Raw genomic sequence first — 25,830 nt, 5'->3', positions numbered from 1 at the left:
AGCCTACTGTCATGTGATTGGACCAAGATGGCTTTCTCCACGCTGTTTCGCCTGCTGCTGAGCGCTGCGCTCCTCCAATGGCCCTCTCCGGCCTCAGCCTCTCCAGTGACCGAGCCGCCGCAAGAGCCGCTGCCACTGGTCATCTGGCACGGGATGGGTGAGCGGGGCCGGGCCGGGCGGGGAACGGACAGTCGCGGCCGGCTATGCCAGTCGCTGGGGTGCTAAAAGGTGCCGCCGGGTCCCTCTCTCTGTGGAGGAAACGGGGACCCGGGCAAAGATCTCCGGGCAGGAGTCAGGAAGCCGAGGCGCTAGAATTGGCTCTGCCCCCGGCGAGCCGCTGCCCCTCTGGGGGTCCTCGCTCAATGAATGAGAACTCGTCCCATTTCGTTTGCTCTGTTAAGATTGCCTAGACGCCTTCCTGTCAGCAGCCTTGTGGAGTTCCCGCATTTACAAAGGAAATGCCAGCTGCGCGAAGCGGGTAGAGTGCCGGGCCCTGGGTTCACATCTAGCCTCGATACTTTGGTCACGTAACCCCTGTGCCTCAAGCAATGAATGATCTTGAACTTATACGTTGTTGTAGTTGGTGGAAGGTGTTCCTCTTCCCCGCTTTGATCCACAGACTGTAGCAAAGCCTGAAACCTAAGAGTTGGGAAGGATCATAGGGTCAAAGATTTAGAGCTGGTGGGGATCTTAGAGGCTGTCTAGGCCAACCCCTCATTTTGCCGTTGAGGAAAGTGAAAAAACTTCAAAAGACTGATCCATGGTCCCACAGAATTCAGACTGTCTTCCTGATTCCAAATCCACCTCACTCTGTCCACTGTGTCACCTAGCAGCCTGCCAGAGGCCACTTAGTGCACCATGAACCTTCAAGAGAATCTGCTCCGTAAAACCTGATTCTAAGAAAAGCGTTTCTTCCATAATACCTATTACCTTGGAGTCCTTTTTAGCCCTGATATATTAGGATCATAGCTAGAAGAGTCATGTAGTCTAACCTCTTCATTTTGCAGATGAAGAAACTGAGTCCCAGAAAGGTTAAGAGAGTTAACTGACAGAGCGTTAGCTCTTAGAAGAAGGAATTGTACCTTTTCTTTATTTCTCAGGCTCATTCACTTAGCACAGTGCTTGGCATATAATTGGTGCTTAATAAATGTCTATTGATCGGTTGGTTAATGTGCTACACAGATAGTAAGTTGCAAAGCTGAGATTTGAAAACCAAGTTTGGTGATTTCACGTCCACAGTTTGGTCTCCATACTTCTCATTTCTGGGTTGACAGTCATTTTCTTGGGATGAAAAAGGAGAAGCGAGAGCCGCCAACATACCTTTAAATCTATCAGAATTATAGATGTGAAAGAGCTTTCCAGTCTCTAAATTGCTATGCAAACATGAACTGATTCTTCACTGGGGCAAGGAGTTATGATTTTATTGCTGTATATCCCAATTCTTCTGGATCTGTGGATGGGAAAAAAAAATCCATCCCCTGGGACCGTCTCTCTGATGATGAACCTCTCTGAGGTTAGCTAGGACATAGTTCCCACTTAAAGTCTTTGCAGTTTGCCAGGGCTACCAGAGAAGTTAGGCCCACTTCTATACTCCAAGGAGAATATCAGTGGAGGAAGAGATAATTTTCATTATTACCACCCCAAAGGCCCTAAATAGGAAGAGAATGTGCAGCTTAAGTGGTGTATCTAACATGAAGCCTTCCCTGATCTCAGTTGTAGGTGAATTCTCCCTTTCTCATCTCTCTTCCTTTTCTGACCTGTGCAGTCATCACATTCCAACTTATGGCTATTGGTAAATGCCATATTTCCCTACCAAAATGTAGTAAGTCCATAGAATTTAGAACTAGAAGTTGCCTTAAAGCAGATTGTTCAACTTGGAAAGGACCATAGCAGTCATTTAACTCAACAGACTCAGTTGTTAATGATAATAGTAATAGCTGACATTCATGTATCATGTTATGGTTTGCAGAGTGCTTAGTGTGTATTGTCTCATTTCATCTTCATGATACAGTATCTATCAGGTTATTAGTTTGTCAATTTTTTTTCATTGTACAGGTGAGGAAACAAAGTCAGGGAGCTTAAGTGATTTGCCCAAGCTAACACAGGTGGTAGTAAGCAGTCAGGACATGAACCAAGGTTCTCCACCTGTTTAACTGCATCTCACTGAGGATAAGGACTAATGAGATTTTTCATTCCTAGTGCCTTACACATAATAGTAATGATAAAATACTGTTTACATAGGGCCATGAAGTCTACAAAACTCTTTTTCCCAGTAATCTTGTGAAATAGGTAGGCTAATGCAACTAAGAAGTGAAGAATAGTGCTGGACGTGGAGTCAGGAAGACATGGTTTCAAATCCTGCCACAGATATTTGCTAGCTGTGTGACCCTGGGCAAGTCACTTAACTGCTCTGTGCCTCAGTTTGCTCATTTGTAAAACAGGGATGGCTTCCAAGGTCCCTTCTGTGATCTTAAGACAGTACATGTGAAGCATGGTTTTGTTTTTGTTTTTGTTTTTTGCATTATCAGATTTGCTTTTATTACTATACATTAAATGTCTCAGAGTACACAAGTGCAAAATTTCCTAGTGAAGTCAGTCATTCACACCAAAAGATATATGTACATAAGCGCACACACATACATTTTATATGTATATATATATACACACACATATATATATATCATATGATATACAATAAAATACAATAGATTCCATATAAAATACTGTTAAAATATAGAGCAGCAAAGTCCTGGCAAAACATTCCCTAATTTTTTTGGGAGCAGGCCCTGGATCCATTCCAGGGCATCATCTGGCTCCTTGGTGGCCCCGGCCCCACTCTGTCCAGGGACCATCACTGACTTTGGTGTCTGAGGCCACAGCCAATAGCAGGCACTGTTTGCTACAGGTTCTCTTCCAAGTAGTTGTATTATTAGCCTTCCCAGGATTAGAGCTGGACATTTACTCTTTGATCTTCTTTTTATTTATTTTTTTATTATTATTTTTTAGGCAATTGGGGTTAAGTGACTTGCCCAGGGTCACACAGCTAAGTGTCAAGTAAGTGTCAAGTGTTTGGTCTGAGGTCAGATTTGAACTCAGGTCCTCCTGAATTCAAGACTGGTGCTCTATCCACTGTGCCACCTAGCTGCCCCCTCTTCGATTTTCTTGTCGGAGAACATTCTACCCATTTTACAGATGAGGCAACAGGCCCAGAAGAGAGAAGTGACTTGCCCCAAATTACAGCTAGAAAAGGGCAGGGCTGGGACTGGAACCCAAATCTCCCAATCCCAAGGCCATTGTTCTTTCTGTTGCACCAAGTTTGATATATGATTGTGTAAATCGAATCATAGCTACCTCATTGGTGCCCCATTAAGTTGTTGGGACTCCTGAGGCTCATAGATGATTACTTTGTATAACGCCTAGAACTTCAAATGTTTTTCTTTCTTTTTCTCCTGTCTAGGAGACAGCTGCTGTAACCCCTTGAGCATGGGGGCCGTTAAAAAAATGGTTGAGCACAAAATACCAGGAATTTATGTTTTGTCGCTGGAGATTGGGAAGACTCTGATTGAGGTAATACATCCACAAAGCTAAGTCACTGAGAGACTTTGCTAGACGGAGGAGCTCAGGATGTTCTATTTTGGTTGAAGAGTGATTCATATGGTGATTCTTGTTCTGAACTCTTTTAGCACTTTTAGCACTTTTCCTGAGAAGGTCATTTTATTGGGGCTTTCAATGGGCCTTTCACTCTTAGTGACCTGAAGGAGGAAATCCTGGGTGTCTGCCAGGCTTTTGGAAGTATTTCTGTTCCCTTAATATAGAAGGAAACTAGAACTCGTGTAGAGTAAGAGAAGCCTGGCCTGTCAGAGGCCATCACTTCCCCCTACCCCCATCGCCCTTCACTTTAAAGATGAAGAAACTAAGCTTAAGGGGGCCCAGGACTTGCCTAAAGTCATAGAACTAGTTAATAGCAAAGCAGCAACTTCAAAACTGCTCTGTTGGCCTTTGAGCAGAGGAAGCAGAGAAGTTAAGGAGGAGGCTTAGAGAGGCTTTTAATACTGCTGTGACTGTGGGAACTTGGTTTTCATAAGCTCTTCCCTTTCCTCCTCCTCCTTCCCTTTTCCTTCTCCTTCCTCTTCTCCTCTCCCTCCCCACTCCTCTCCTGTACCTTCCTTTCCCTTCCTCTTTCCTTCTTCCTTTTCCTCTTCTCATCCTTCTCTTCCTCTCTTCTCCTCATCTGTTCTCTATTTCCTGCTCTTCTTCTCTTCCTTCCCTTTCTCCTCTCCCTTCTTTTCCTTCCCCTCCCTGTCCTACTCACCTTTCTCCTCCCTTCCTCTCTCCTGTCCTCTCTTGTCTCTTTTCCTCTCTCTCCTATCCTTCTTCCTTCGTTTCCTCTTCCCCTCCTCCCTTCTTTCCCCTCCCTTCTCCTCTTTTATCCCCTTCCCTTCTTTCCTCTCTCCTCCTCCTCTGTCGCCTTCCCTTCTTTCCTCCCCTCTCCTCCCTCCTCCTCTTCAGGATATGGAGAACAGCTTCTTCTTGAACGTGAATCACCAGGTGACTGTAGTGTGTGAGATGCTCGCCAAGAACCCCGAGCTGCAGCAAGGCTACAACGCCATGGGATTCTCCCAGGGTGGCCAGTTCCTGTAAGTCCCTTTCTCTCACCTCGCTAGGGAGGGACTTTTTGATATTTTCACAAAAACAGCAGCCTGTGTTCATTGTGCATTGCAAGGTCCTTTACACATGTGTTCTCATTCAAGCCTCCCAGCAGCCCAGTGAGCCAGGTACTACAGGTGTAATTGGGCCCATTTCACAGATGCAGAAACAGAGGCTCCACGAGGTTAAGTGACTTCCCTGAGAGTCTCATAGCTGGTAGGTGTCTGAGGCAGGATTCCAACTTAGGACTTCCTGATCTTTAGTCCAGAAATGTATTTGCTACGCTATGCTGCCCCTCAGGTATCTGTTTTCAGCCATCAGTCAATCAGGTTTTTATTAAGCACCGCACTAAGTGCTGACGATACAGAGAAAGGCAGAAGACCTGCCCTCAAGGAGCTCTCAGTCTAATGGGGGAGACGACGTGCAGACAACTATGTACAAAGGAGATACAGTCAAGGTAAATTGGAGATGAGCGGCAGAGGGAAGGCCCTCATGTCAGCGGGGGCCGGGAAAAGCTTCCTGGAGAAGGGGGGATCCAGGAGGCCGAGATGAGGAGGGGAGCATCCTGGGCTGGGGCACGGCCAGAGATGGTGCCTGGAGTGAGGAGTGGCAAAGAAAGGCTCCTTGGCGCTGGGCAAGGCCCTTCACCTTGGGGCTGCAAATGAGCATAATACCTATAGTATTATATTATGTATATTATGTATTATACTATATATACTATAGTATAATATATTATATATTATGCATAATACCTATAGTATTTTTACATATATATATATATGTTATATAAATTATTAAGATTAGAAAAGAAGGAAGTGGTCAGGTTATGAAGGGCTTTGAATGCCAAACAGAGCATCTTGTATTTGCTCCTGGAGGTGATAGGGAGCCACTGGAGTTTATTGAATCAGGGTGGGGGTTGAGGGGGGGTTGTGTGGGAGAGAGGGAGAGAGACAAGGTGAGACCTGCACTTCAGGAAGATCACTTTGGCAGCTGAATGGGGGTTGGACTGAAATGGGGAGAGGCAGGTGGACCCACCAGCAGGCTCTTACATGAATCAGGCAAGAAGTGATGAGGGCCTGTACCACGTGGTGGCAACACCAGGAGAGAAGGGAGCATGGACCTGAAACGTTACTAAGGGAAAATCAACAGGTCTTGGCAACAGATGCCTCCTGGCTTGTGAGCCCAGGAGACTGAGAGATTGGTCGTGTCCTCATTGGTAATTGGGAAGTTAGGAATTAGGGAGGATTCAGGGAGAGGGGGAAGGGGGATAATGAGTTCAGTTCGGGACATGTTGAGTTTAAGATGTCTTCAGGCTAGACAGTTCACATGTCTACAAGGCAGCTGGAGGTATGAGTTTGGAGGTCTGGGCTGGATAAGTAGATCTGAGAAACATCAGTAAAAGGTGATGGAAACCATGGGAGCTGATGAGATCACCAAGTGAAATAGTATATATAGAGAGAAGGGAGCCCAGGGCAGAGCCCTCTGGGACAGCCCCAGCTAATGGGGGTGACCTGGATGAGTTTCCAGCAAAGGAGAAGGCACAGTTCGAGAGGTAGGAGGAGAACCAGGCTAGAGCAGTGTCCAAAAACCTGGAGAGAAGGTGGTGTCAGGGAAGAGAGAGGGCTCTGCCGTGTGAAAGTCTGCAGAGAGGTCAAGAAGAATGAAGATTGAGAAAAGGCCTTTAGACTTGGCAATTAACAGATCATTGGTAACTTTGGAGGAAGCCCTTTCAGTGGAATGATGAGGTTGGAGGCCAGACTGCAGAGAATTCTCTGTAAAAGAGATTGAGAAGAAAGGAAACGGAGGCCTCCATCCATCCTCCTCTAGGAGTTTAGCCACAAAAAAGAAGAGATATGGGGTGATAGTTATTGGGGATAGAAGGATTAAGCGAGGATTTTCTGAGGCTGGGGAGACATGGGCATATTTGGGAGTAGTAGGAAAATACACAGTAGACAGGGAGAGATGGCAGGTAAGTGAGAGTGGGGACAATGTGCTGGAGGAGGCGGGATGGAATGGGGTCACATGCAAAGAGAAGGGTCACCTCTTCATGTGAGATGGGATGAAGGAGGAGACAGTGGCCAAAGCTCTCAGAGTGTCAGGAGGTGGGGAGGAGAAGACCGAGCTCTCGGTGAATGGCCTCAGTTTTTTTTTTTTTTAGTAAAATGTGAGGCAGAACTCTCAGCTGAGAGGTGTTTTCGTTAATGTGGGCTCAGTCCTTCCTGATGGTTGCCCTGTCTGTCACTGGTCCTATACCTAAAGCCTCCCCAGCTAGGTAGGATCTCCAGAGTTTGGGCCTGGCTGACTTAGCCTCCCCCTGGACCTCACAGAACACTTTGTTTTGCTACTTTCTGCATTACAAAATATTGTGTGTTTCAGCTGTGGTCTGGTGGTTTCTTATCACTTCTTTCCACCCCCTTCACATTTCCCCCAGACATACAGTCAGTCACTGGTTGCAGTTAAGTTGTTTTCAGTTATGTCTGACTCTTCGAGACCCCGTTTGGGGTTTTCTTGACAAAGATACTAGAGTGGTTTGCCGTTTTCTTTTCCAGCTTACTTTACAGATGAGGAAACTGAGGCAAAGAGAGTTAAGTGACTTGCCCAGGATCACACAGCTAGTGTCTGAGGCCAGATTTGAATTCAGGAAGATGAGTCTTCCTGATTCCAAGTCCAGCGCTCCATCCACTCTAGCGCCCCCTAGCTGCCCACCTGTCACTAGACTGTGGGCTACATGATGGCAGGAGTTTCTCCCCATCTAAAGTTGTATTTCCTCCCTTTATCCTCTCCCCCTGTCCTCAGCATGGGTCCTGCGCACAGTAGGTACCTAATTTTTTTTAAAAAATGCTGGTTGTATAATTGCCTTCTAGATCGTAGGGTTGCTTTCATGCCTTGAAGAGGGATTGGAGGAGGACTTTCGTGGAGGGATTTAACAATTTGTAAATAAAATTGATTTTCTTTCCTTGATTTATATTCCTTCCTCTATGGCCAGGTCAAAGAGTCAAGCTGAGACAAAAAGTAGTGCCGCCGTGGTGGCTGCTCTTCCCCAGGCCCAGGCTGCCCTGGGGTTTTCCTCAGGTGTTCCCTAGTAGGGCTGCCCTTGGGCCTGCCAAGCTGGTGTCAGTTTCTGTCTTATGGGAGGTCAGACTTTGGAGGGAAGCATCTGAGAGCCTGCTTCACGGACTAGTGGCCATGAGAGACCCAGACAAGGCCCCCAGCCCAGCATCTACTGGGGCTGAGGATCCTTGGAGGCAGCATGGTGCAGTGGGAAATGAGCTTCCTTTGGACCCTGGAGACCTGGGTTCAAATTCTGGCTCTTCCACTTCACATCTGCGTGACCTCTGGCAAGTTGCTAAACTTTTTTCTGGCCCTGAATTTCCTCATCTATAAAACAAAGAGGTTGTACTCAGGGATCCCTAATGTCCCTTGTGGTTCTGGGAGACACTTCTTTCTGCCTGGGATCTTTTCTAAAAGGTCTTGGTAGAAAAAGCTTCGAGGCACCTGATTTCTCTTCCTTGGAGGCTGAAAACTTGCCCTTGAGCTACCAGCTGGCACCCTCTTGGATTCTGTGCCTTTAGAGAATTTTAAGACTGCCACCTGTGTGCCTGGAGAATTCTCATTGCCTTTTTGACCCACTGCCCCACTTCTGGCTTTAATCAATGACTGATCAGAGGAGTGGAATGGACAAAAGTTTGAACTCCAGCTCCAGCCACCTCTGGGACCTTGGGCAAGTAGGTCACTTAGCTAACTGAGCCTCAGTTTCCTCAACTGTAAAACGGAGAGAGAGGCATCTGCATGGTCTAGCAGGGGTGAGGAACCTGCAGCCTCAAGGCCACATGTGGCCCTCGAGGCCCTTTGACTGCGTCCAGCTTCACAGAACAAATCCCCGTGATAAAAGGATCTGTTGTGTAAAACTTGGACTCAGGCAAAGGGCCGCACCCAAGGACCTAGAGGTCCAAGGTTCCTCACCCCTTGCTCTAGTGGGTAGAAGTGCTAGCCTTGGAGTTGGGAAGACTTACTTCAGATCCCGCCTCCAGCCCTGACTAGCTCTGTGACCCCGGCCTAAGCCTTCTCCTAGTACTTTGTCTTGAACACACCCCACCCCACCCCACCCTTAATCTCTGTTTACCTCAGCTCCTCAGGTCCTCAGGTACAAGGACCTCCCGGGTCCCTTCCAGCTCTGAATCTAGGATGGGGATCTCTGTGTCGCCTACTTCCCAGGGCTGTTGTAGGGCCCAGACGAGATCAGGGACGTCAGGTTAACCAAAAGCCGGGGTGGGCCGTGGTCAGCTGTTACTAATACTCATGATTCTGTAGGGCTGGGAGTTTCAAAACCTCTCTCACCAAGTGAAAATCTGCCAAACTGAACAAACGTTTCTTAAATATTTACTATGGTTGGGGGTGAGGATTAAGGGAGGAGAGAGAAATAGATAGAAGGGGGGAGGGGAGAGAAAGAGAGAGAGAGATCTCCATAGACCCTGCTGTCTAGATGCTTCTGTTCAGTATTTTTGGGGGTCTCTTTTAGCAAGCTGTTGACTCGTTTTTCATTATTTTCTTGCATCACTCTCATTTCTCTTCCCAGTCTTTCCTCTACTACTCTTAGTTGCTTTTCAAAGCTCTTTTTGAGCTTTTCCACAGAATGAGACAATTCATATTTTTCTTGGAGGCTTTGGATGTAGGAGCTTTGATTTTATTGTATTTTTCTGGTTGTATGCTTTGATCTTCTTTGTCACCAAAGTAAGATTCTATAGTCTGAGTTTTTTTTCCTCTGGTTGCTCCTGTTCCCAGCCAATTACTTGACTTTTTAACTCTTTGTTAAGGTAGAGCTCTGCTTCCCGTGTGGAGGGCATACTGTCCCAAGCTGCAGCTCTTTTCAGAGATACTTCTAGGGACCTGTAAATTTTCAGTTCTGACAAGGTGGTGTGATCAAAGGAGAGGTGTTTTACTCCTTTCCTGGCCTGTGCTTTGTTCTATGAGTAATCACAAGCACTCTTTTCTGCCTTGCAACTGAGAGGAGGATTCTGTGTCCACAGTCGTCACAAGCTCTACCACGCCAGCACTCCTCCTCACCCCAGAACCACCATCTAGGACTGTGACCCAGATCCAAGCATGGGCAAAGCAAGAGTATCCTGCTTCAGTGCCAGCAAAGAGATCCCTCCTGCAATCCCCCTCTGATCAGCCGCTCGATCCCCCCACCATCTGTGGGCCAAGAACCCCAGAAGTAGCCGCTGCTGCTGGGGCCTGGTCTTTGTCTGTGCAGTCCACAATGAACTGTGCTCCTCTCCCAGCCGGGCACAACAGACCTTTCCTATCAACCATTCAGGTTGTCTTGGGCGGGAAATTTGTTTCACTCTGTCTTTTTGTGGGTTTTGCTGCTCTAGAATTTGTTTAGGGCCATTTTTTTACAGGTGTTTGGGGGACAGCTCAAGCAAGTCACTGCTTTTGCTCCACCGTCTTGGCTCCCCAGGAGCTTCTGTTCTAGAGTCTGGGTCTATACGTTCAGCCTATGAGCTTATTTTATACTCTTCTGATCATTGTACTTAAGTATCATTGATTTCCCTTGTGATCCCATGCATTTTATTTTATACATTTAAAACCATGATTCTGAGAAGGGGTGTGCAGGCTTTACCAGACTGCCCAGGGGGGTCCAGGACACAAAGAAAGTGATGAAGCCGAGGCCTTGAGGGCTGGAAGACACCAGACACAGATCACTGTGGTATAAGAAAGAATGAGACAAGTGGAGGGTGGGGGGTGTGCAGGTAAAGTACTAGGCGAAAGGTGAGGCCAGAAGTATTCCTTTGGCCTTGGGGGATTAGGGAGCTGGGCCTTGGAGGATAGAGGCCTTTGGAGGGGGGTGGAGGTAGAATCCCCTTCTTGGCACAGGAAATAGCCTGTGCAGACCCTACCGATAGAAGAGGAAAGGTGGGAATGGGGGATGGAGAGAAGTCCAGAATCTCACCCCGTATAGACTTCTGGTCAGGGCTTAGTCATATGAGATAAACTTGCTCTGGTAAATTGGATTGTTCTTTTAATCTACTTAGTGGTAAAAATAGTAGGGAAGAATTCTCCTGAGAGGATTAAGCAGGGATTAGGTTTGTTCTGTTGGGTCGCTGAGAGCAGAACTGGGAGGGAAGAGAGGCAGATTTAGACTTGATGTGAGGGGGAGAACTTTGTTTATTTAACCTTGAGTTTAAAAACATTCTTTTTAATCTTACTCTGAACCTGAGAAGCCCCAAATCTAAAGAACTTTTCCATATCCGTTGTGGCACAGAAGAGGATCATACAGGAATCTCTGCTCTGTAGAGCTCACTTCTCTTTGCAAGTCTGTAGTAAATTCAGCTCCCCTCCCTCTGAAGGCTGAAGGAAAGGCTCCCTCACACTCAAAATGATCCCAGAGTAGATAGGCTGCCCTGTGACGAAGTCGGGCCCCCTTTGCCGGTGATCCTCAAGCTGCAGCTGGATGGCTCCTCATCAGAGGTGGCATAGAAGGGATTCCTCAGTCAGTCGGTCAGTCAGCAAACCACTACGTGCCAGCCAATGGGCAAAGCGCCATAGATACAGAGAAAGGCAGAAACACGGTCCCTGCCCTTAAGGAGCACCCATTCTAATGGGAGAAATAATGTGCCACGTAGGTACACACAAGACACATAGGGTATAAATGGAGACCAGTCTCAGAGGGAATGCACAAGCAGAGGGTAGCTTTGAGCAGAGCATGGCCTCCAGGTTCCTTCCACCTCCAAGATTCTGTGATGTAGGACAAAGGATGGGTTGTTGACAGGGAAAGGCCTTTCTACATTCTTTTGGACACACAAATACCCATTTGTTTCTTCCCACAGGAGGGCAGTGGCCCAGAGATGTCCGTCACCTCCCATGATCAATCTGATTTCCGTGGGTGGACAACATCAAGGTAATTCTCCCTTCCTTGCCCAGCACCTTCAAGGCTCTGGGCCTCGGGAGGGCAGAATAAAAACCTAGGAGTACCAGTAGGGTCGGGTCAGCAGCCTGTGATGGAATTAGGGGAACCTGAGTTAACTCAGCTCTTGATTCCCACAGAACTGACAGATGGGCTACCGGATTGCTGGCTAATGACCTTCTGATTGATACCTTTGTCCCAGTGGAGGGGCAGGGAGGGAGAGGACAGGAAGCTTCCGAGGCTGCCTGGCAGCATGTTGCTGACTTAGAGAACCGTGCTGTTCTTTTATAGTTCCTATAAATCACCCTTGCTGTTTCTTGACATTGGGGCACAGGCCTGGACTGTTGGGTTTAGTCTGGGGTAAAGACTGGCACTTGGTCTATGCTGCCTTACAAATATTTGGGGGGCTTATGATGAGATTGCTGTAGAAGTTGTAGAATCTTCTTTAAGGAGGAGTGTGGCCACCAAAAGTGGGTTCTCATGAATACTGGCAGAATGACTAGAGAGCTGGCCTTGGAGCCAGAAGGACCTGGGTTTAAGTCCTGCTTATGACAGATCCTGGCTGTGTGACCCTGGGCAAGTCACTTGATGTCAGGGTTCTCTCTAAGCCAGTGATGTCAAACTGAGGTAGAAATTGGGGCCACTAATCCCTACTCAAGAAGGCAGCCAGGTGGCTCAGTGAATAGAGTGCTGGGCCAGGAGTCAGGAAGATCTGAGTTCAAATGTGGCCTCAGACACTAGTTGTGTGACACTGGGCAAGTCCCTTGATCTACTGGAAAAGGAAAGGGCAAATGACTCCAGACTCTTTGCCACGAAAACCCCATGGACAATATTAGCATGCTACAGTCCGTGGAGTCACAAAGAGTCAGACGGGCCTGAACGACAGCAGCAGTCCCCACATGATAATCCCTGGGGGCCTCATGTTGATTTAGAAAACCGTATGCTCACATTAGCTCCATTCTCCTGTATTTTCACTTCTTTGGTTCAGTGTTTTCTGATCACATTTTAATCTGGCATGGCTTTGACTCCTGCTCTGGACAGCTCCCCGAGCATATCAGTTTGTTTCCCCAGGATTCCAGGAGGCATCTGGTCACTTTTGTGGCTGGCCCAGCAAGTGAGTGCATATGCCTTTTCTCCTGCTGCAGGTGTTTATGGGCTTCCTCGATGCCCAGGGGAGAGCTCTCATATTTGTGACTGGCTCAGGAAAACACTGAATTTGGGTGCCTACAGCAAGGGTGTTCAGAAACGGTAAGTAGTGTCAGAACCATGCCGATGAGGCGGCCTTGGGGCTCCCTAGGCAGAAGCTGCTGGGATTTCAGGGAAAAAATAGGCTTGAAAGGAATGCCCCTGCTCAACAGGTGTCAGGCATTTTACTGTTATTTCCCAGAGGAAGGGACAGCTGGCCCAGACTGCCGTTGGTGTTTCCAACCACATACTTGAGAATGAGCATCAGCCTCCAGCATTGAGTCAAGGCAGATGCACCCACTCCTTAATTAGGCGAGGCCTAGACCCCTAGTTGGGCAGCCAGGTGAAGCAGGGAAGAGTGCTGGGCCTGGAGTCAGGAAGACTTTTCTTCCTGAGTTCAAATCTGACCTCAGACATTTACTTGCTGTGTGACCCTGAACAAGTCACTTAACCCTGTGTGCCTCAGTTTCCTCATCTGTAAAATGAGCTGGAAAAGAAAATGGCAAACCACTCCAGTATCTCTGCCAAGAAAACCCCAAATGGGGTCATGAAGAGTCGGACACAACTGAACAACAGACCTGTCTGTGCTGTGCAATGGGCCTTCCCTGGCAAAGCCCACCCAGCTCCATTTGGCTCCTAGGCTCCTAAGGGCACAGAGTTAGAGCTGGGAGGTACCCTAGAGGTCATCAAGTCCAGCCTCTTCTTTTTAAAGATGGAGAAACTGAGGCACAAGAGCCTCCTTTATTCATCCAGGACCATACAGGAAGGAACTGACAGATGTGCGATGTGAATCAGGGTTTCCTGAACCTGCAGCCAGGGTTCTCTCTACTGTCTGTCCTATACCTTAGACAATAAGAAGCTTCAGTGGACACACAACCTTAATAGAAAAGATGTCATCATGTAAACATATGAAGAGAAGAACCTTTGAGAATTATGATGAAAAGGGGGAAATTATTAAACAAGCCAGGGATATAGAGATCGCAAAAGACTTTTGCTAGTTTGGCCTTGCCAGGTTTGTATTACCTGGAAATTTCTTCCATATTTTCTTTGGTGTTTGTTTCTTCATCTGAGCTGTTGTGAGAAAGGCTGAAGAGGGATGAAATAAAGACAGAGTCCTGGGTTCCCTGGGATTCTATGGGGTTAAAAATTATTTAGCCTACAATAAGAGAGACTGAGGCAGAGCTCTGAGCCAATGGCACTTTTTAAAGGGTCCGTGGTCCTCTCTGATGAAGTGGACCTCAGTTCTTCCTCATGATCTGAAATTGCCCCTCCTTCCAGAGCCCTATTTTAATAGGGTTAGATATCTAGACATTCAAGAACAAGTATACCAAATACAGAATAATTTCATTGGTTGACATATGACACATAGGCTAAGATAAGCAAAAGTGATCTGTCAGCAGGCCGTTCACAAGTTGGGTGAAGCAATGAATATCTCCACTGACTGGGTGGATGGGCTTCTCCTTAGGTTAGGCAGGAGCTATACATATGCTCCAAAAACATATTGGGGCAACTTTGCATACCATGCTACCACCTGTGCTTGGCTTGGTCATGGCATTTGATCAAAATAGGATGGAGATATCTTTGTCAACATTCTTATGGTTGCGCAAGTGAGCTCCATAGCTGGTAAACAAGTAATGAACGTTCCATTAAAGTTTGAGGCCTATATTGGGTCCTTCTATTAGAAACTGTATCCCTCTGTGACTTATACAAAGCATGGATCAATGCATTGCTTGTTTTTTACCCAAATGTGCAAAAGAGGCATGGCAAAATACAGAATCTCATTGGTTGATAGACCTTGCTCTTGAGGGCCAAAAATGACATATTAGCAGGGGAGGGGCGTCACAGATTGGATAAAGCATAGGGCACCTCCACCAAGTGGTCATAAGATGGTCACCTGCTTGTGTTGGACAAGAGAGAATGGTCCAGATGCACAAAAATAAAATTGGGGGACTTTCCATGAAGTTGAGTCATTTCCACCACACTAGGCTTTGGTCACCATGACAAGGAAAAACAAAGATGGCAGGTCTCTAGTTAACTTACAATCTGCTGCTCACCACTCTGGGCTCAAATATTCAGAACTATATAATATATGTATGTATATAGAGATATTATTTATTTATAGAATTATAATTTATATAATAAATTATATAATTTATATATTATATAAATATAATCACTACCCCTGTAGAATCATATCAAATTGATTGATGCTGATTGGAATAGAGTAGGGATCCTCAATGAATCAACCTTCTCAATTCCATTACTCCACTAACCAAAACCGTTTGGCTGCCATCCCTCAACTAGCTCCACATCCCTTGAATTGTCCTGTTTCGACTCACATTTCTATGTTTGTTTGTTTACAAGAGACTTGATCAGCCAAAACCTGGATATTCTACTTGGGACCTGCCTCTTCTCTACTAGTCTGGCAAGCCTTTCAAAGAAGGAGTTCAGTTCAGCTTGGCATAGCTCGTGACTCCTAGTGATCGCTGCTTCCCTCTCTAAGTGCCCACAAACCATCCATCAAAGTATCATTGTAGGGACTTTGCTAAGTGAGCATCAATGTTGGGCTGTAATTTCAGAAATGATTCTTCCCCTCTTTTTGAAAAGCCCACTGCCCATCTCCAGTCCCCTGACCCTTTCCTAGTGGCTGCCAATCCCCAGAGATTGATGACAGAGGGTTGCAAGTTCCTTAAGTAGCCAGTGGGGGTCATTCTTTTGGGACTGGGACTGGAAGCCACGTAAAGGCTTACTACCCCTTCATTATTTGGGCGGTTGGTTCTCTCTGAGTGTTTGTGTTTGTTCATGCCTTTCTGATAGTAAAATCATTCTAATGTAAAAATAAGACAGTGGCTGATCAGAAATGAAGGCACTCCTCTTTCTCTAGGACGGTCGGATGGAATGGGGGGAGGTTGTTGGACTTGGAACCAGAAGTTCTGGTTCAGTTATTTATGGCTGTGCATCCTGGAAAAGTCACCTGACTTATGAGTCCACCAGCAGCTGGGGATGCAGTGGCTGGAGCCCTGGAGCTGGAGGCAGGAAGACCTGAGTTCAGATGTTCCTCAGGCACTTACTAGCCGTAACCTCCATTTCCTCATCCGTAGAATAGGGGAAGTGAGAGAAGCCCCTTCCCAGGACTGTGGTGCGGTGTCACAATGAGGAGAAGGCCAGCACTAACCACGTGCTGGGAAGGCGGCCCTTTGGGACTTGTGGCTAAACCCTCTGAGATGGGCCACTTCTCTCTAGCTCCTTGGGAGTGGGGACTGGCTGGCTTTTCCGTTTGCAGTTCCCATTAGTTGGCACAGAGTAAGCCTTGCTAAGTTCTTTTCCTTTCATCCCAACATCATGCTAGGAATGTGCTGTTTCTTGTGGGCTGACATGCTCCTTTGTTGGTGGCCTCTTTGGCCTGGAGGTGGCCCTTACATTCACACCAGCGAAACACACATCCTTCAGGTTCTTGCCAGGCTAAAAAGGCTTTGGAGTATTTCTTGTCCACTCACTGTATTTTTGGCCAGTGAAGTTCACGAAGGTGATCTGCTGGGGACATGGAGGGATGGGCTCTAGCCTGCGTCAGTCTGAGGGAGGGAGCGTCCCCACCGAGAAAGCCACAGACCACAGGAGTCCTGAACGGGACCATGTCTGCCCCAGGTGGTGGGCTCTTCCCAGCCGTGTCTTTCTTGCTTGTTGTCCTTAGCTTTTGCCCTGAGCCACAGCTAACTTCAGGTGCCAGCCTTCCTGATTCTTGGTGCCCTCCTGCTATCATCCTTAGCTCTGTGCCCCACCTTCATCTTTTGCACAAGTCCTTTGCCCATTGCCACCCATGGACATATCTTCCTCTGCTTCATTAGAATTTTTCACATGAGAGTCTTCCTTGAGCCTTCTTCCCCTCCCCTTTAGAGTTCTCTGGCCATGGGAGTCATCCCTAACTTTTCTCTGAACTTTTGAGCCCTTTTCCTGAAATACACATTTGACCAACTTCAGCAAAGTTGTTTTTACACGTAGTTGGACAAAATATATAAGAATTATATTTTTTAAAAATCATGTTTTCTAACCCCACCTTGTTTTATAAATGAAGCAACTGAAACCCAAAGAGTTTGTGACTTGCTTAAGGTCACACAATGAATAAGTAGAAGAGGTTGGATTTTATAGCTGTGTGACTTGGGCAAGTCTTCTCCCCTCTTATATTTTGGTTTCCCTATCTGTAAACATGAGACTGTATGTGGGAGAAGTGGGGTTGAGGTTGAGAAGGCCCATTCTGAGCAGCAGGTGGGACTGGCTCAGAGCATGGGTGAACCACCCCAGAGAGGTGCTTATTACCAAATGATCAAGAACACAGGGATTTCATTCATTTATTCATGATCAGGGTGGGCCAGATCTTGGGATTAAAAATTAACTCAGCCAAGTTAGGAAGGAATTAAAAGAAGCAGTAATTACCAAGTCAGTTGAATTTAATTCAATAAACATTTATTAAGCACCTACTAGTGCCAGGTACTATGCTGAGTGCTGGGGATACAAAAAGAGGCAAAAGACAATCCCTGCCCTCAAGGAGCTTCCAATCTAGTGGAGAGTTAGAGGCAGCTCTCCAAGTGTTACAAGAAGCTCTGGACTGGGAGACGAAAGATTTGGGATCATCTCAGCTCTGCCATTGACTTTTTCCCCCTATTTATTTGTCTATACATTCATCTTTTAAATTTTGAATTCCAAAATTCTCTCTCACTCCAGCCCTTCCTCCACTCATTGAGAAGGCAGTTTTATATATATATTATAACCATTGGTCTGTCCTCCCTTTCCTTACACTGCTGGGCTGATTACCAGGTACTCACCCTCCACGTCTTCACTGTCTCTTCTCCCCAGCCCCTGTGTTCCGGCTTCCACCCCAACCCCGACACTAAAATCACACGATCAAAAATCACCTTTGAGTTTCTTTAAGAAGAAAAAAGACTTTCCTCGATACCTTTTGTTTTCACATTACCTAGCTTTCCCCTCTATCATTCCTCCTTCCCCCCTTCCGGAGAGCCATCCGTGATAAAAAAGAAACAAGACAAAAAGAAGAGCAGAAAGATCCAGCCCCCCGCTGAGTGCACCAGAAGAGTCGGATGTTCCTGCCGCAGCAGAGGAGAAGGGGAAGACGTCCTCTCCTCTCTTCTGTGGGGCCGAGGTTGCTCCTTATGTTGGGGGATGCTGCTCCTGGCGATCAGTGTAGTCCTTGTGTGTGCTTGGCTGGCTTCACTTTGCCTCCGTTCTTCCTCTGGCTCATACTGGGCCTTCCTCTCTTCTCTCTCTAGACTGCTTCACTTGGTCGTCTCTGTGCTGTTAGTAATTGGGAGCATTCTTTCATGGTACTAGTTTGCAATTCTTTTTTTTTTTTTTGGCTAGGAAATGGGGTTAATGGGGCTAGGTGGTGCAGTGGATAGAGTACCAGCCCTGGATTCCAGAGGACCTGAGTTCAAATCCGACCTCAGACACATAACACTTACTAGCTGTGTGACACTGGGCAAGTCACTTAACCCCATTGCCTAGCCAAAAACAAAAAGACATAATTAGCCTAGCTGCCTCTTTTTTGAGAACTGTTTGTTCTTACCTTTTGACCACTTCTCAGTGGGGAATACCATTATCTTCTGGTCAGATCCAAAGATGAAAGCTTCTCAGCCCTCATTTTCCTTGACCTCTTTGTAGCATTTGACAAGTGTCGATCAATTTCTCCTTGGAACTCTTTTGCCTTGATTGTGCTCTAGTTAGCAGAGTGGGAACCCATCCCTTCCCATCTCTCCAGCCAAGTCCTACCCATCCTTCATGACCCAGCCCAACCTCACACCTTCAGCATCCTCCCAGACTCTTCCATGCACACGGATCAACCCCATGTCTCCTTCTCTCGCGCCGATCATCCGATCTGCAGGCAGCCTCTTGCTTTACGCTGCCTCCTCTGATCGCTTTTTACAGAAGGCTTGTCTTTCCAAAAGGAGAAGCAGGGAAATGTTAGAGAAAGGTACTTAGCGCAGTGCCAGGCACATGGTAGGTGCTATATAAATGCTAGCTGTTGTTTTTGTTGTTGTTATGATTGTGATGACATGGAAAGGACACAGAAGACTTGAGTGTGTGTCCCAGCTAGGATACTGTCTAGTGTTGTTTGTGGGCAAGTCATGACTTTCATTTTTATTACTTGTCAAGTGAGGATATTTGCCCTCCAGGCCTCTGAGGGTTGTTGTGAAAAGTGCTTGTGTGTGTGTGTGAATCCATTTAATAATATGTAATATTTTAATATTAATTTGATGTAAATATTTTAATAATAAAAGTTAGCCAAGGAAGGTGGAAATCTGCTATTTGTATTTACTCAAGGAAGGCTTCCTAGAGGAGGCTGCATGGGGCAGGATCAGGGGCAAGGTTGGAGGGGGGAGTGTTAAAATAAAAATATGTTGCAAAGGGAAATGAAGGTGTGTTATATGCCCAGTTAATGGAGGTGGCAGCACATATGACAGGCAGCAACGTGGTGCAGTGGATAGAGCTCTGGGCCTGGAGTCAGAAAGACCTAGATTCGAATTTGAATTCACACGCTCTCTGTGTGACCCTGGGTGACCCACTGTCTGCCTCGGTTCCTCACCTACCTCCCAGGATAGTTGTGAGGATCTGTTGAGATAGTATCTGTAAAGTGCTTCGCAAACTCAACGTGCTATGTAAATGCTGCCTGTGATCATGATTATATGCTATGATGCACAGAGCACTAGACTTGGAATCAGAGAACCTGGGTTTGAATCCTAGCCCCGCCACTTACCACTGCTGTGCCCCTCAGCCTTCCCTGTGTGGGCCTCTCTCTTGTTTGCCCTCTGTAAAATGGGGAGGCTGGTGGGGGCTTCTTAAGGTCTGTTTCAGCTTCAGCCCTTACCGTAAGAGATAATATTTGAGCACGCAACGTCTCATATATCTTTGTGGCCCATCGTTTCCAGCAAAGGAGATGCCCAGGACATGTCCTCTCCTGTGTTTATGCTGTGTCTAGCCCACTCTTCCCTAGCCCTCAATCTGAAAAGTTATTGTGGGGTTCTTAAGGGCTGGGGCCATGTGCCCCTGCTCCCCTCCCGGAACCCTCAGCCCCTACACCTGTGAAAGACCGCACGCCATCAGGCTTGCCGGCCTCTTTTCCTGTCCCCTGCAGCTTGGTACAAGCAGAGTACTGGCACGACCCCATAAAGGAGGATCTCTACCGCAACAATAGCATCTTCCTGGCTGACATCAACCAGGAAAGGGTAAGTATTTTAGGGCCGCTGCCAGAAGCCTTAGCAACATGAATTCGCCGTATGGGACTGTTTGCCCCGGCCCTCTGACCCATATGAAACATGGCCCTGCAATGGGGGGAGGTGACCTTTACAAAGATGGGAAAGAGGGTGTTGGGGGTGGGGGTGGGCTCAGAAGGCCTGGCTGCATGACCTTTGCTAAGCTGCTTGGGGGTCTGGAGCTAAGTGGTCTCTAAAATCCCCCCAATTTTACGACATGGCTTTTATTTGTCCATCAGTTTCCCCACTTTCTCTCTTGGGCTGAAGACGGGGCAGGATTTTGCCAGCCAGGGCAACTCCTACCTCTTCGATGAAGACTTCCTGGAGGAGGCAGGATTTTAAACAGGTCTGAGAAGAATAGAGAGGTGTTTGCCCTGGTTTGATGAGGACAGAACTAGAAGCTGGGCCTAAGGGGAGGTAGAGATGAGGATGGGTCATCCAACAAGAGAGGGATCTGATACACAGATGGGGAAGGGAATCCTCTTCATGCTGGACAGTGACTCAGGCTGGGACAAGAGCTGCGTCCCCTCCCACAAAGGCCATAGCCCATATCTGTTCCCGAAGGGGACTGCCAGTCATTAAGAACCTGTTCTCTCTCCCAGGGCATTAATGAGACCTATAGGAAGAATCTGATGGCCCTGAAGAAGTTTGTGATGGTTAAGTTCCTCAATGACTCTGTTGTCGACCCAGTGGACTCAGAGGTGAGATGGCGGGCGTCCCAGAGACTTGTAGGGTGCTGAAAGGGAAAGAGCAGCCTTGGAAAGATTCTAGCCTATGTCCTAAGATACATATTTAGAAGTAGCTTCAGGAGCCCTGTTTCCTGGTGGTGTAGGGCAATGAGCCCCGCATTGGGAGTCAGGAAACCTGGGTCTGTATTTTGGTTTTGATACTCATGGGCTGTGTGATCGTGGCAAGTCATTTCTCCCTCTGAGCCTGCTTTCTCCTCTCTGCAAAATAGGGATAATATGACTTGTGTCACAGTTGGTAGTGTTTGTAAACAGGAAATGCAAGTTATTTTTAGGAAGGGATCCCCCCTACTATGTACTTCCAAGACCCCACGGTACAGAAAATGTGCTGGGATCCTAAAGGCCAGGCCAACACGGTACAATAGAACTGACAGGCTCTGGGAAGGCTTTAGAGACAGGCTGGTTATCTGTTGCCCCCAGGACCAGCCTAGCTAAGTGTGGAAAAGCTCACCAGAAGGTTGCCCACAAAAAAAGACCCGAGTTCAAATCTTGCCTCAGACTTTCACTAGTCATGGGAACAAGTGACTCAGCTTTTCTCACCTTCAGTTTCCTCCTCTGTTAAGTGGGGATAATAATAATGTTTACCTCCCAGGGTTGTTGTGATGATTAAACCAGATAACATATGTAAAGTGCTTTGTAAACCTTAAAGCTCTGTCTAAATGCTAATTAGTAACGACGATGATATCATTGTTGTAGCAGTTCATAAAGATGTCTGCAGAGGTATCAAGAGGGTTGGGATCTGCAGTGGAACCACCCTAGTGAAATTAGAAATATTTGAAATAGAGGGAGATTAATGAAAAGGGTGCTGAGCTTGGGAATCAGAAGATGGAATTTGAATCCGGCCTTGGCAGATTACTAGCAGTGTGACCTTGGCCAAGTCACTTAATCTCTCCCTTACCCTTAGTTTCCTCATCCATAAAATGGGGATAATAGCACCTGCCTTGCAGGGCTTTTGTGAGAATGGGATGAGACAAGTCTGTACAGAGTGCTTTAGAGACCTTCAGCATCCTATAATTGTGGCTATTAGGAATCATAACAGCATTGAGGAAATGTGATGCACTGGCCTCCCGTTACCTGGGAACCTCCTGTAGGGCACAGGAAGGAGTGTTGGATTTGGAGTCAAAAGACCTGGGTTCAGATGTGAGACTTTCCTCTGCTACCAGAGAGTCTTTGGGCGAGTCCCTGTTTCCCCATATGCCCCAGCAATAACTCTTGAGAAATTCTTCCATTCTCAGGCGGGCTGACAGCCAGAGCCAGGCTGCTGATCTGACTGTGTCTTCTCTGTCTGTCCACCTCCTCCCCACCACCTTTTCCCACAGTGGTTTGGATTCTACCGAAGCGGCCAAGCCAAGGAGACCATCCCTTTACAGGACACTTCCCTGTACACTCAGGTAACAGGAGCCGACAAAGTTAATTTTCAGGTGGTGGGAAGATGGGGAGGGAGTTAAAACTCATTTCAGACCTGAGTCAAAGCTGGTAAAACAGGAACCCCAAGTTCCTTGGTTCATGTGGCCTGAGTATGAGAGCAGAGTAGGGGAGGAGACAATAGGGTCTTCCTCCCTGGAGGATTAGACTTTCCAAATTGGTCCAGCTTTCCTAGCACGCTCTGAGTGACTGCTAAAGCCTCTCTTCCCTCTTCCCACGGTGCAGTGAGGAGGAGAGGCCTACCTTATGCCATCTGGGCACTTTCTTCTCTGGACGTACCCGACTCATTTCTGACATGGGTTTGTTGGCTTTTCAATAATAATCCTGTGGTGACTGTTAGGTCAGAGGTGTTCTCTGGGACCAGGAGTCCGGTCCATCCCACCTTAACCTTCTTCAGGGCTTGAGAGCACCTGTGCCCAGAGGCAAGCGGTAAACATTTACTGACTGCTTACTTTGTGCTGGGCACTGCAGCAGAGTACAGCCCCTGTCCTCAAGGGGCTTACACTCCAGCGGGGGAGGGCACTGGCAATGGAGGATGGCCGTCGTGGGCCCCAGTCAGAGGCAGACAACAAAAAGCACTGGGCTTGGAGTCGGAGGAGAGCTGGTTGTGAATGTTGGCCTGCACATAATACTGCTAACCACATAATAGTGTGCAAGTCGCGTCTTTTCAAGCTCTGGTTTCCTTCTGTGTCAAATGGAGACTTAGCGAAGCCTTCCCCACAGCATTTTGAGGGAAGTACTTTGTCAACTTTAGTGCACTGTCTAAATGTCAGGCTATTATTAGTCCCCCAAGCCTTATAGTGTAGGGGGAAAAAAATCCCCTCTTGCTGTATCAGTTACTTTTCACAGAAAGATTTTGGGCTCCATACGGTGTTTGCTGCGTGTTGGCTCCCTCTGGCAGGGGCTCAGAGCCAATACAAGGCCATCTGGGAGATGGAGCACTAGAAACTTATCTTCGATGAAACCCCAAGTGCATAATTAATGGCCAGGGAAGAAAAGGAGTCTCCCTCAAATACATGTCAGGGTTTTGAGCAAGGGTGTGGATTTTGGGGAGGGAAGCAGTGGGGAGGCCCAGTGGCTGGTTCCTCTAACACACTAACTGGCTGCCTCTTTTCCTGGGGCTTTTACTGTGGAATTCATTTCATCAGTATTTAGGCCCCACAGCAGTTGCGCCTGCCACTGGGGAATCTGTCCCAGTTCAAGTTGGCCAGAGTGCTGAATGACCGACACCTCTGACTCATTTTAGAGGCCCCTCTTTCTCTGATTTTGGAAGGCCCAGCCCATGTGCAGTAAAGCCCAAGGGAGTGGGGCAGTGTTGCTAACTACACATTTTAAACTGAACTTGGAGCACTGAGTGTCAGCATCGGGGCCCTTTGGATACTGCTTCTTCCCATGATGATTTTTCACAGGGCTTGCTCTGGCAGGGTTTTAATAACTGATTTTCCTCCTAACCAGAGGTCTTGATTTCCTAGTTACCTGGTACACAGCTTGGCTTCTCTACTCTAATCTCAGGCTATACTGCCTGTCTGCCATTTTGGGCTGAAGTTGTAAAAACCCTGTCTCCTGGCTTGGTAATTAGAGCTTAGCATCAGATGGGTGCTGGGCAGTTCCATCACCTAGCCCCAGGCTTCACCCCTGGGTTTAGGCCCCAGGAGACAGCTGCTGTGTTTACAAGTCTACAGGGTGGGATGAGAACACTGGACTCTGAACACCCATCCTCTGATGGGGATGAGAATCCCAGCTCCACCTCTCCTGATGCATCAGGGCAATCTGGCAGAGCCTTTGAAGTACTTTTTAGAATAATGCTTTTAAAATGAACAAAATAAAATACAGAGGAAACCAATTATTTCGAGATAAAGATTAAAATTTTTTCCCCCATCCAACTTTATGATTCTCCCTGAAATTTCTTTAGACCCCTCAGGAGAGGATGGGGTCTGTGGACCCCAGGATAAGAACCTCTATCCTATGTTTACATAGAATTTCACTTTTCAAGACATGAGTATACGTGTGTGGGATAGAGGTGAAGGTGGGGTGTTAGTGGGAAGGATTTTTAGAGAATCCTTAGCCCAGAGACCGAACATCCGTGGCCAAGGTGCTTACTGGGCCATTTATAGGGTGGGTGGCCATCCTCCCTCTTCCTTCTCCCCAGCAGATGCACATCAAGTAAAGCCCTAACCTTTAACTGTTGCACGAGTACAGACCAGTTCCTTTTACGAGGTCATGAGAGTAAAATTTGAATGAACAGGGCCAGGAATAAAACACCTGAGTTTTCACAGTCAAGTTGTGCCAAAAACCAGGCACCACAGCGGGCCAGGATTTAAGCCCTTCTGTATGCCCACCTGCCTCTAGGGCAGATGCAACTCTACCCTCCTGGCCAGACCAACGCCTGGCCTTCTTCAGGCTGAAGGTTTAGAAGCCTGTTTAGGGAGCGTCTCATTTTCCATCAACTTGATTTTCAGTCATAAGATTAATGCTTTTTCTCTCTTCAGGACCGCTTGGGGCTTAAGGAAATGGACAAAGCAGGCAAACTAGTCTTCCTGGCTGTAGAGGGGGACCACCTTCAATTCTCTGAGGAATGGTTTTACACAAATCTCCTTCCATTCTTGGTGTGAAATTCTTGCTTCATTGAGGTTACTAAGTGCAACAAGAACTATAGGCACTCCAGCATTTCCACGGCAACTTGGGGGGAGGGGAGGGGTGGGGGTGTGCGTGGGGTCGATCAGGACTGTACTCTGCCCTTAGATGCAACTAACACTTCACTCCTTTCCTCATCTGACACTGTCTGAGGAGACAGAAGATCCTCATCTTATCTGCTCACTCCTCAGGCCTAATCCCACTGCCATATGGTAGGGAGTCCAAGTTTCATTAGCTAATGAGTATAAGGATTGTTTTACATGTCCTTGACTGTGGTCAAACCCAGTTCTAGGTTATAGACCACTCTGTAGAAAAACCAGGAACAAAACAGTAACTGCTAGAACATGCCCTCCCCTCAAAAATGTGAATTGCAGGGAGCCAACCTGAACTATAACTACTATTTCCACTTGGAAATAACTTTCCTCTGGCTAAATGTTACACCAAGAATATAACGAAATGAGGTGATTAAGCAATCAGAATTGTCTGGATTTTCAATTTTGCCAGTAGAGTCTCGACCAAGGAAGTAAGCAGCCTTAACTGGTGTAGTGTGGCCTTTGGGAGCTCTCAGAGAACTTGACTGGAATGCCTATGTGGTGGTCCCTGGTGAAGTAAAACACACAGTGTTTTACTCCCCGTGGGAGGATGCCAAAGAAAACAAGCCTTCTGGCACAAAAGGTTCCTGTGGCCTGGGCACAAGAGCAAAGCGGGGGAGGAGACAATAGGGTCTTCCTCCCTGGAAGATTGGACTGTTTCCAAATTGGTCCAGCTTTCCTAGCACGCTCAGAGTGACTGCTAAAGCCTCTCTTCTCACAGTGCAATAAAAGGATTCTCTCCCTTTGGCACCCGTGTATCACACCCTGAAGGTGAAACGAGCATGGCAAAGCCTGCAGCGTCTTGTCTCATACCCACCCCTAGATTCCTGTTCAGTGTTTAATTACCTTTTCTGAAAAATAAAAATATTGGTTTCTTACTTGGTATCAGTCTTTTAACAATTTCATTTTTCTAACCACCGCAGACCGTAGCC

The 25,830-nt window shown here is 47.1% G+C and overlaps 1 protein-coding gene across 1 annotated transcript; it reads left to right on the top strand.

The window, feature by feature from the left end:
* On the top strand, nucleotides 1-25,781 carry PPT1 (palmitoyl-protein thioesterase 1). The gene is made up of 9 exons (XM_020983570.1): nucleotides 1-157; nucleotides 3,458-3,567; nucleotides 4,510-4,637; nucleotides 11,478-11,548; nucleotides 12,700-12,802; nucleotides 19,884-19,974; nucleotides 20,604-20,702; nucleotides 22,067-22,138; nucleotides 24,662-25,781. Exons 1-9 carry the CDS (start codon nucleotides 28-30, stop codon nucleotides 24,782-24,784), a joined length of 927 nt encoding a protein of 308 aa, XP_020839229.1. The 5' UTR covers nucleotides 1-27; the 3' UTR covers nucleotides 24,785-25,781.
* Nucleotides 25,782-25,830: the final 49 nt, after the last annotated feature.

The sequence above is a fragment of the Phascolarctos cinereus genome, unplaced genomic scaffold (assembly GCF_003287225.1).
Source record: "Phascolarctos cinereus isolate Bilbo 61053 unplaced genomic scaffold, phaCin_HiC Scaffold_726;HRSCAF=1367, whole genome shotgun sequence".
Taxonomy (NCBI): domain Eukaryota; kingdom Metazoa; phylum Chordata; class Mammalia; order Diprotodontia; family Phascolarctidae; genus Phascolarctos; species Phascolarctos cinereus.
Note: the sequence above shows the minus strand (reverse complement) of the source record. Positions and strands in the feature narration are given on the sequence as shown.